Source organism: Grus americana, chromosome 1 (assembly GCF_028858705.1).
Source record: "Grus americana isolate bGruAme1 chromosome 1, bGruAme1.mat, whole genome shotgun sequence".
NCBI classification, from domain to species: Eukaryota; Metazoa; Chordata; class Aves; order Gruiformes; family Gruidae; genus Grus; species Grus americana.
In genome coordinates this window covers 69,422,089-69,434,161 of record NC_072852.1, presented here as the reverse complement: position 1 = coordinate 69,434,161, position 12,073 = coordinate 69,422,089, and the positions used below count along the sequence as shown (strand labels likewise).

The following is a 12,073-nucleotide window of genomic DNA, read 5'->3' as shown; positions in this document are numbered from 1 at the left end:
CCACAGAGTGCATTCAAGCATGAATTTGTCTACCATGGGACTGGCTTTGCAGCATTGCCAAATGTCAACACAGCACGAATTATTTTGGTCAGCAGACTACTGTTCTCAGCAGGTTTTAGCAGGAAAGAACTGGAGATTAGGATGTGCAGCAGTCTGAACTGCAAGACATACACAAATCCCAGGCATCTAACTACTCTATATCCTCAGATGTGTTCCACATTTCACATATGGAAGAGTCAAAGGGTTCCTAACTTACCAGATTACTATGCTTAAACATATGAATAATAGGAGAGATATGATAATATGGAGGAAGAAGAGCAGATCAGGGTAGGTAGATTACATGTGAAATCAACGGGACTTCTCAGATACCTCAGGCTGTATATGTAGTATTTATTGCATGAAGACCTGAGGCTTTCCTGTTCTTAATTGCTTTTTTCCTAGACTTTTTGGTTTTGGCAGGATTATTATCTATTAACTTATCATTGTTTATGCCTCTTTTTTTTACTTCTATTCTCTTTTTGCATTGCAAAAATAAAATTGTATAAAAATCTACGAATACACTGCACACACAGCGGAAAATTAAATACACAGCTAAATCTTTGCAAAATAAGGTAATTACTTCATTTCACTTTTTCTTATATGCAATTGCACCTTCGCGCTCTTAACACTATAATATTTGTGTAAAAAACACCACAGAAGTACCATTTGATATTTGTTTAATATCTACTATGCTTAGACATTAGTGGTCCAGTAAATTACACTAAGCTTCTCTCAGCGGTTTTTGGCAATTAGGAAAAGTCAGAGTACATACTAAAATTAAACCTTACCAAAACCCTTTGATATTGTTACTTGTAATTGAAGTGTTGTACATTTATAAACATTAGATGTCCAATGAGAGGTTCTGATGGAAAAAGAATACTTCCATCAACTCACCTAAACCCAAACAAAACCTAAAAACGCAAGCATCAGCATCTTTGGATTGCTTTAATCGCATTGTTTGGTCCTCTCTTGATCTCAGCAGTGCTGTATCCTGTTTTACAACACATCATTCCCATCATTCATTGCTGATCTTATTCATTTATCAAATGTCACCCTGTGCTCTTTCTCTAAAGACATGTCGTTACTGAGGTGATGGCAAGTAAACCAATATTCATCTTCATCCTGTTAGTCATCATCCATCATCTTACGCTTAAAGTATCAGAGCTATGCCAGAAGGGATAAAAAGTAGCAAACTTAATCAGGGGGATTAAAAATTAGCATCTGAAGAAAGGAATAGGCAGGTAGGTAGTTTAAGGACATCTAAGAATTGACAGGAGCATTTTTAACAAGTTCTTAATCTGAAAAAATATGTCCATGTCAGCAAGACTTAATATACTCATATCCTGTTTTCATCTTTCTAACATCCCACCAGACCCCCAAAGGAACAGTATTATCACATTGTGTTAAATGCCATCATCCATTTTTTATCATATTTACTGCTGCCAAGTTCTGTACTGCCTTCCCTTGACGTGCTTATCTATCCCTAACAACATGCTTTTTCTTTTGTATTTACTGAAGAACCCCATTAGCTTGTGATTTACTGACAATTACTGTTCAGGGTTAGTCTTGGTTTCTCTTTGGGGAGGCAAGGGAAGTATATTTTATTTCAGTTCATGTTTCAGACCAAATTCTCAAATTCCAGCTTGTGCTGATCAGACTTGGGTGACTAAAAAGGCTTTGCTCCTTTCACATGAAGCAGCCAATGGCCAAACTCTCACTGACTTTCCAAGTGAAGCAGCACTGACCCTTAAATTCTGAAGTTCTGTGTCAGTGGTTGTCATCTATCATCTGTGACACAGTCTGTCTCTTGTTCAGACTACTAGATCTGGCTCTCTACCGCATTTGTACATGTTGCACAATTACTTTAACTGTCCGTCTTTTTCCCTGCTTTCAGATAACCAGTATCTCTTGCCATACATTATTGAGCCTTATTAGTTTATGTGGAATTCCAGTATAATTAGCAGGCCTTAGCCCTGTTTCAGGGTCTTATCGCATATGTTTGGGGGTTTTTTTCCTCCTCTGTTTGTCCCATTCTTTTCTCCATACTGTAGAAAGTGTGATGTCACATCTTTGGCTTTTTTATTAAAGTACCAGAGCTGTTTAACTGGTAGCATCTCTTTAAGTGCTTGCAATTAAAAAAAAAAGGGGGGAAGCCAGCAGCTGTTATCAATCCTATAGAGTCAGTTCAATTCTGACCTCAGATATCTTGCATATCTCCCATCAATTTCAGCCTGGGCCATGTGTTTTTAAAAGAGCAGAATTCAACCCCTAACCTTTATCATTTACACTTCTAGTGGTTTCTTACACAAGGGTACAGTTAAGGCTTCAGTCTTAAACTTTTTTTTTCCCCCAGCATAAATGATCTCAGTTAAGACATCAAAAACTATGTGTACTTTACGTTCCCAGAGGTGCCTTTCAACTTAATGTATTGATTTCTTCACACTTATGAATAGCGCCTGATGCACACAAACAATTTGCTGTTTTCCAAATGAGAACATCAAAAAGGATATTTCCATTCTACGATGCTGATGCATGCCCTCCGGATGGGATTTTTCAGTGTTAAACACAGCAGTGCCCGGGGAGGACGTGTAGCTGTGGTGGTACCCTGTTTTTTCTGTTTCCCGTACTGCTGCCGTTTTCTCTGCGTGGAGCTAGCTGTGGATATTGTTGCATTGCCAGCACTACCCATCAGTTTGGCTTGCCTGGCAGCATCAATCGCAGCTTGCCAGGACAGAGCTGCCCCTGGAGTAGGGATATGCTCTGGGGCAAGCCCTGCAGCTGCATTGGCATTCATGTTGGCATGAGCTGGACGGGGACTCCCATAGTTGGAACCTGTGAAAGGAAAAGAAAAACAAAACAGAAATTTGTGAAGATATTTTTTAAACAGCATAAAAGAAAAATAATGTTTTTAAAAAACTTAACTATCAGTAAAAAATCAAGAGCTAAAGTTAAGGATAAATGTAGGGTATCCACTTACTACCAGCTTGTTCCTCCAATTCAAACGCTTCATTTTAAAGTAATACTACCATGCAATCATTCGTCTTGCAACAGTCTTCCAACAAGACCCAATGGGCACTGAGCTGTTAGAAGTACCTCCAAACAATAAAATCTCCAGGGATTCACAGAAAAGAAACTGTTCTTCTTTTCCTTTTTTCACCCACACATTTTGCAAGTGTTTAAAAGCTCAAAAGGTGAGGCTAGTTCTCATCACTTGATCACACAGACATGCAGCACTATGCTATTTAGCACATGGCAAAGCACCCAAATGAGATTCTCAAGTCCTATCATAATGCTTTTTATGTTTTCAACATTACCTCAAGGTAAAGTGAAATTTTAACAATGAGTTTAATTCTCTCTGCAAACAGTACATATGTATAAGCCTAAAAACAGCCCGACCCAAAGGTACACTAAGGCAGAAACTGGAACACAAAGGCAGGGTTCATGGCTTTTGTGCTCTACAGGATGCTGTGCAGCTATGTTGGCTGGCCTAAACTATATTTAGAAAATGGAACTGATTTCTTATCCCGATAAGCTAATTTTAAGATAGACGAACTATTGAAATCAATGGAGTTACCCTTACTCAAAAAGTGTGTATTAGCAAGAATGTTAAGACCTAGCAGTCCCAAGTTTTGCACCTCTTCTAGCCAAAAGAGAGGGACTATATGCTTTTGCCCAATCATAATAATATATGTCAGGTGACATGTGATTGATATTTAGAAGGTTATTATACTGTATTTAGCAGTACAAAAAATGAAAGTCACCCTTTCAAGCTAGTGCAATTGTTCCATTGTTTCAGCAAAGACAGTTAAGTCACCTATGCCTATTCAATGAGGCTTTTTCAGGGACTCAAATTAAAACTTCAATCGTTTCAAACTGAATGCGTTTTGAAACTTCAGAAGAGATACCCTTACTCTTTGGAGAACACTTCAACTGAGATATGTGAGAACTTGTGAAAGATTAACTGAATTTTGCCACAGACATTTCCTAGAACAAAATATAAACCACGTTAGAAAAGTGCAACATAAAATCTGCACAAAGTCACAATAGCAAACTTTAATTAGGACGAACATCTTGTTTAAGATATGTCCTATAAAAGATTTAAGGGATTACTTATCTTTTTTGTGGACTTGCAAGTTTGCCTGTGGACCGTATGTTGAGATTCAGGTAGAAGGAAGCCCAAATGTTCTACAGATCTTATTCCTTCACAGGCTATGAAACCAGAGTTCAGTTTCAAAACACTGCACGCTCAAAAGATTGTGCTTCCCCTTACATCTGATCAGCAGTCTATGCTTCAGGAAAAGCATACGTGCAAGAGGCAGATAGTAGAAACCTAGTTAGATAATCTTTTATTTCAAAGCAAGCTCAAAGTCTACTACTGAACGTATTCCACTTTCGATTAGTACAGAAATATGGCGTTACTAAATAGATCAGATGGGCTTCTACAGGCTACTGGACAAAGCAAACAGAAGACCATGTGACACTGTTTTCCTTAAAATACCAGATGAAAGACATTCAGAACTGGGGAACTGGCAAACTGTTCTTGAACAGAAATAATTACCCAAGATGCATATTTCATAGCTGGATGTGCAGTGCCAAGATATCACAGCAATGACTGCACTGCAAATGAATTAAAGCAGGTAAAATAAATACAATCATATTGACACACAGAGCACGACAGGATATGCTTCTACCTAGAAAGCATGCAAGATCTCTAAATTCAGCACACTGAATCGCAAGGAAGGACATGAGAGAGTCAGATGTTATTTTGTGTCAGTCATTGCCATAAGATTTTCAGGCTGTTATAGTTTCATTGCATAGCAGGAAAATCTAGAGCTTGTCGCTGCTCACTGAAAAAGCTCCTAGTTGTAAACCAGCCAAAGGAAGCTGGTGAGTAACATGACTCTGATATGTGAAAGAGAAAGCTGAAAGAAACAAAAAACGGGAAATAGTTAATTCACATCCCTCAAATTTTGAAACTGAAGAAAAAGAGCTTTCAAAATCGCACAGGCTAAGCAGATTTCCTCGATGAAGCAGGCAATCAACTGGCAGACAAACTTGCTTAGTTTTCTAAGACTAAGCAAATTGTACGCAGCACTACTCATGGGACAGATATTTATTTTCAGACTAGTTCCAGATGCAGTTTTTCTCTTTAGCATCTATTTGACCTCCCTAGCCTGAGGCATGCTGGAAAGAAAAAATAAATGGAAAATTACTCTAATTATTCTCCAACTCCAGCTCTTCTTTAATACTGACCCATTAGAGTGGATAAGACAGATGTGTGTGGTTTCCAGTAAAAGCAAACTTGCTGATCCATCGCCACCGTGTTCTTATCATGCTGACTAGACCATGAGGGTCCTGAAAATAAACAGCTGCTTCATCTTAATGAAAACTTTTCTGCAATTTGGGAATGTGTCAAGCTTCTCCATTATTATTGCTTATTAGTTAGGTTTCACATGAGGATTCAAGTCTATGCATTTTGACTTCTATGTGCCAGCAAAGTCAAGGATACAACTTCTGGTGGTTTCATTGCTTTTGCTTGTACCATGATCACCAGTCCCCTAATAAAGTGCTTTGTCTCAAATTAATTTCAAAAGATGAGCCAGTAATGATAGATTTATATTAACAAATATTACAAATATTGATTACTGATAAGGATCTGTCTGTTTTATGAAGCTCAGAGACTGCAGACTCTATCTGTACTAAACAACTAATGACAGTGACAAATGACTGGATCTACAGACAGTTTATAGAAATAGCTTAAAAGAGTGAAGCTCACACAGCTTCACAGGAAGTACATTCAAGAACTGAGCAAAATATTTTCAAAGACGGTATAGCCAAACTTTCAGGGAAAATTAAATTCTACCCTGTAATCTAAATGCTGAGTGTTAATTCTTAGGAAGTAAGCAGAACATGATTCACATTGAACTTGAGAGACACCATGCTACATTTCACCTATAGCACTCATTTCTCCCCCACCACAAAACTTTGCTGTAACCTGAGAGCTGCAGTTACTGGATTTGCTATTTTCATTTTGCAATGTAGCAGTTAAAATACTTCACTCGATTTCCTCTCTACAAATAAAGTTTCACTATACCTAAATCACTTTAATCGTATTTGTTTATACTGTAATTAAGCTGGAAGTTGACCAGAAGTGGGAAATGGAGATTCAGCCCCCACCCAAATGCAATAATTCACTAAGCACTGTGATCCACAGCATCATCACCCTACTAATTCCTACCACCCTTTAGCAAGAATTTGTTGACTATGTCCAGCTGGTGCACAAAACTCCTCTCTCTCAAGTAGTTCTGTGCTACAGATCATCAGTTTAAGCATTTGAATAATAATTAAAAATAAAACTCCATATAAGTGAACAAGTTTAATTACAACGTCTTTGGGACTTTCAGTTCTGCAAAAATACAAAGTCACAGAACTACTTCAAATGCAGACAAAACAGAAATACAGGTCTCAAAATTCAGAGTTAAGTCAGAAAAGTAACAGATAAGTTTGCTATACAACATTAAATGAACCATGTTGCACAAAATACCTGTCATTGTAAGCTTACAACTAAATCACCAAAATGGTCATCATCAGAATCACTATTAAAATAGACAATGATGATCATTAATACCTTTATAAACGCGTTCTAATAACATCTATCTGTAATGCCACCTATTAACAATCTCAAAAGCATAATTAAAAAAACCAAAACTAAGTAGTGACCATTCTGCATGAGAAGTGGGCAAGTTAATGACACAATGGAATTACAACTTTTGAGTTACTTAATTTCATCTAGTTAGCCACATATTTATTTTAGAGGAATTTGTGCTTAGATAAATTCTTTAAACAAAAATAGTTATGCTGATGTGGAGCATCACCAATTTTTTCTTCTATGACTTTAAAAACATCAGAACCCTAAAAATGCGAACCTTGAAACTGTGTTGCACAACTGTATTTTTCCCCAAAGCAGGAGAGATGAATACAGTAAGAGACAAAATTGGTTAAATCACGTCATGTGAATTGAACACTGAAAGAAAGCAAACAGAAAGTAGGAAACTAGTCACGCTACTAAGATCACATGTAAGACCAATTCAAGCACACATGAAAAAAAAGGTATAAAAGGCTGAAGTGAGAGGTGCCTAACAAGAAACATCAAGAATAACACACACAAAAAAGGTCAGAGTATGAGATCATCTGTTAATAAGAGGAAGAATGTGGAAAACATTGATTCTTTAACTAATGGAAAAAGGAGAGCATTTGATAGATGACTGTAAGAAGGCTTAAGTGTTACATGACCTTTTTGTATCAATTTTTACAAAAGAAAATCACCTGCTCTTGATGGTTTTAACAGAATTAATCCCCAAACCAAAACAGGTATAATTTCCAACTGTAAAAGGAAAACAAGTTAGAAAGTACCTAGATAACGTGCATGGTTTCAGCTACTTAGGTATCACACCCTAGAATATATTAGAATACTTAAAGCTGTTAGCTTCTGGCTTGAACACATGGTAGACAGGAGAGATCTGAGGACTGAGAAAGGGTGAATGGAGTCCCCAGTTTAAAAAGTGGGAAGGGGGGAATTTAAAGCCAGGTGAACTTCAGTCTCCAGAAAAAAATCTGGAATAAGTAAAATAAACAAGTGTCAGCAAGTACTTGGAGGACAAGGAGAAAAACAGCAGCAGACGTGGATCTGTCATGAATACCTCATGTCAAGGAAAACTAATTCCTTCCAGAAGTGCGTAACAGAATTCACAGGCAAAATGGAAGCAGTAGGTGCCATGTCTCCTGACTTTATTAATAGTTTTATGAGGTCTTGTATGACAATTTCACAAGGATGCTAGGGACATAATGAGCAAGAAAAAAATTGCTATAGTGTAGGTACAAAAATCAGTGGCTGCCTGAGAGCGGTTATCATTGGTACACAGTCTAAATTGGAAGATGTGTCACATGGAGGTACCTGAGTGCCTGCCCTGGATCTGATTCTGTTCAATGTTTTCATTAATGATCTGGTTGATGAGACAGTGAACGGTGTTATTAAATGAGTAGGTAACTATGAAGCTGGGAGGTAAAGCAAACACACTGAAGGACAGGATTTGAATTCAAAATGAACTTCATGAATTGAAGAAAAAGTCTTAAAAATAGAATGGAGTTCAGCAGGGACAAATGCAAAATATTTAAGCAAAATTAAACATCTGCCCAAATTATTTTCAGAAAAGCCTCAGGGGTTATATTGGATCCCCAACAGAACAGAAGTTGATATTGTCATACTGCCTTCTTCCCACAAAATGCAATCATCACAATGTAGTATATAAACAGGGATAAAAATCTATGCAACGCTACAAGTAATGCTTCTCTTCAGCTCAGCATTGGCAGGGCTTCAGCTGAAATACAGTGGGCAGTTTCAGGTTCCACACTTCAGGAAAGATGTGGCTCAGTTCAGGCTGCCCAGAAGAGAACAATGAGACCAACCAAAGGCCTAGAAAACATGAGCTATGATGCAAAGTGACAGAAATGGGAATGCCAGGACTTGGACTGATGCTCCTGAGAATGTGAGGAGGAGGACAGTATGATAACAGTCTTTAAGTCTGTGTGTGTGTATACATATAGATTTGTATATTTTATATATACATATATTATATATATGTTTAAAATATATATTTATAGATATATGTGTGTGCGTTATTTCAAAGAACAGAAAGGGAATATCTATCAGCATACTCACAGTGAATAAGCAGAAGCAATGGCTTTTGTGCAGTAAAAAAAATTCAGGATGCACCTTAGGAAAACATTTCTAACTATAGTGACAATGAAGCAGACCTGTTGACTTTCTGAATTGGTGGCAGTACCTCCCACACTCTAGGTCTTTTAGATCAGGTCAGAAAAACACTTCTCTGGAATCACATACATGAGGCAAGATTTGTAGTGAGTAGTTTCTTTTGTTAGTCTAAACCAAGTTTGATCTGAAGGAAGGCCTTTGCACAGAAAAGTTATGGATTTCTTCCATCAGTTCATCTATCAAGAGGGAACCCTCTGAGTAAACCCTGCTTCACACAAACCTTTAGATCATCATAGCTACATCAGTGCACTGTAAGACTTCTATATGCATGCTCATCACTCTGCAGGGGGAAAGGTAAGGACCCTCAGTATGACTGACCTGAAACTCTCTTTTTGGTTTTAAAACCTCGCTCTGCAAATATATTTTTCTAAAAGTCTTTCAGTATCTCAGGACAATACCAACTAGCCATAGAAAAAGTTTTAAATCTTTAATTTAAATAAAAAACACTTATTTGTATGAGAAAACAGTCTTTCTGGAAATCTTTATTAATTTTTCAGGTGACATCCCTGGAAATTTCCCCTAGCAAATGCAGGGCTACACATGCATAAAACTCACTTTCTTTAAATCACGATTTGGATATTTTTCCTTAGTCACCTTTAAAAGTTGACAAGACATTAATTCTGATAGCTAACCGCTGTAACACTAGGTTTTTTCCAAAAAAGATTTTTCTGGAAGTAATTTGTAAGTAGAGATAGGAGTTATAATGAAAGCTGGATTGCAACCTGAACTAAGACCTTTTCTATAATTAAATTTATAATACACACATACACTTTTAAACATCATGTCAGATTAAAATTCAGTGTGTAGTTGTTAGGCCAGATAAGAGAGTCAAAGAATTTTTCCTGTAAATTGTTTTGGGGCTTCAGAACACACACATAAAAGAGACATGATTTAAGACAGTTCATTTGCTATAGTTGAGACTAAACATTTTTTAAAATCTAAACAAAAAATCTTATTCAAGAACCATGCTTCATTTGCAACTAGATCTTTGTTTTCCTTTGTCTCCTCCCTCCAAATAGAGGGGTTTTTTGCTGCATACCATTAACATAAGAAGATGCAATGTGAAAAAACAAGTCCATTTCAATGAAGAGAGTAATTGCACAAGCTCCTCTCACTTCAAGTACTGAATGCCTCCAAGGTAAATATTTATGCTTGAAAATTAACTATGGACACTGCATGGTAAGTTATTGTAACTTTGCTAACACTATTTAGATTTTGAATTTTCCGAGAAAGGGACAGACTTTTACTCTATATTGGTAAAACTACAGGCTGGGTGGAGAATGGATTGAGAGCAGCCCTGAGGAGAAGAACTTGGGGGTGTTGATTGACAAAAAGCCCAACATGAGCTGGCAGTGTGGACTTGCAGCTCAGAAAGCCAACTGTGTCCAGGGCTGCATCAAAAATAGCATGACCAGCAGTCAAGGGAGGCAATTCTGCCCCTCTACTCCGCTCTTGTGAGACCCCGCCTGGAGCACTGCATCCAGCCCTGTGGTCCCCAGTACAAGACAGACATGGAGCTGTTAAAGAGAGTCCAGAGGAGGGCCACAAAGCTGATCAAAGGACTGGAGCACCTCTCCTATGAGGACAGGATGAGAGTTGGGGTTGTTCAGCCTGGAGAAGAGAAGGCTCCAGGGAGACCTAATTGCAGCCTGCAGTACCTAGAGGGGACCTACAGGAAAGCTGGAGAGGGACTGTTTACAAGGGCATATAGTGATAGGACAAGGGGTAATGGGTTTAAACTAAAAGACAGTAGATTTAGATTAGATGTTAGAAAGAAATTATTTACTGCAAGGGCAATGAGACACTGGAGCAGGTTGCCCAGAGAGGTTGTGGATGCCTCCTCCCTGGAAGTGTTCAATACCAGGTTGGATGGGGCTTTGGGCAACCTGGTCTAGAGGACAGTGTGTCTGCCCATGGCAGGGGGGGTGGAACTAGATGATCTTTGAGGTCCCTTCCAACCCAAACCATTCTGTGATTCTATGAACATCCAACACAATGGATTCCTGGCTCATGAATAAGGCGCAACAAGAATACAAGCAATAGTAATTCCCTATCAACACTGGAATAAATCATGGGACAATTCTTCCCTTAAAATCACCACATATACAGTTCTCTCAATGCAAAAATACCTTGTTTCTGAGTATACTGGAAACCCATTGCTTCCTGATAAGATCTTTCCTCCATGTGCACTACTTAGACATACAAAAGGTCTAGGTGCCAAGATACAGATTTCTAAATTTCCCTTACTTTTTTCTTTGAAAATGCTGTTGTTTTCAATGAACACAATTCAGGTGTTGGGGTGTTTGGTTTTTTTGCTTTGGTGCCTTTTTTTTTTCTTTTGGAGGAGGGGTGTGGTGTGTGACAGTTGCATTGGATTATTTTTAATAAAAGATATGATACTGTACTTGTAGTAAAAGCAAATTATATTCTTATTTACTGACAATTTTTGTTCTTTACAGCTTGATCTACAGTAACACAAATGATAGAATCATCCCTTCTGCCCCTTTCTAATTAGCAGGTGATAACAAGTTACCATCTAAGATTTCATCAAGCAAGTGTTTGTTCTTTTACTTCTCTAGTTTTATCTTTCCATTCTGAAACAAAACAAAGTAAAGCAACAGTCTGTTCTGCCTCCTTCACCAAAGAGGCATTTTGTCAAATTTTGCTCATAAGAATCCAGAAAGCCACAAGTTTGGAAAACCTCAGTAGTCACAAAAATCCATCTAGCTTTTGATTTTTTCTTCTATAACTATGGATTCAAGAGAACTAGACTGGGAGGTAAGGTCTCCTTTTGGGGCGGCGGGGGGAAGCATGGAGCCTACTACATCAAGCCCCAAGGCAAGCGTCTAATACGAAAAATTTGATAATTGATGTAGATATCAGGAGAGCCAGAGAAGTCTATAATACAACTCAGCTGGACTACAAATTCTATTAGGAGAGAAATTTATTAGGCTGGGGGAGGGGAGTAGGGGTGGTAAAAGGACAATTTCCTTTGAAGTATCTGCATTTGCTTGTGGCTTTCAAGATGCAAGAAAACACAATGAAACCCACAAAGACTCCTTTTTGGTTTCTTGAGACACATTTCTGGTGGCACCTAGATTAAGCTCTCAGAAAATAAGCCAGGGAACACTTTCCTTTCCTTCAACCATAGCTCAGTGAAACATTCATAAAACTAAAAAAATAACAATGGAGGACTAGTGA

At 37.9% G+C, this 12,073-nt stretch overlaps 1 protein-coding gene across 3 annotated transcripts in view; it reads right to left on the bottom strand.

Annotated features, from left to right (window-relative positions):
* CACNA1C (calcium voltage-gated channel subunit alpha1 C) overlaps positions 1–12,073 on the bottom strand; it is a 490,567-nt gene that overhangs the window by 410,663 nt on the left and 67,831 nt on the right. For all 3 annotated transcript variants that reach the window (XM_054839051.1, XM_054839061.1, XM_054839042.1), the window contains exon 2: positions 2,548–2,871. In XM_054839051.1, coding sequence (XP_054695026.1) covers positions 2,548–2,871 — 324 coding nt within the window. The remainder of the gene's footprint in view (positions 1–2,547; positions 2,872–12,073) is intronic.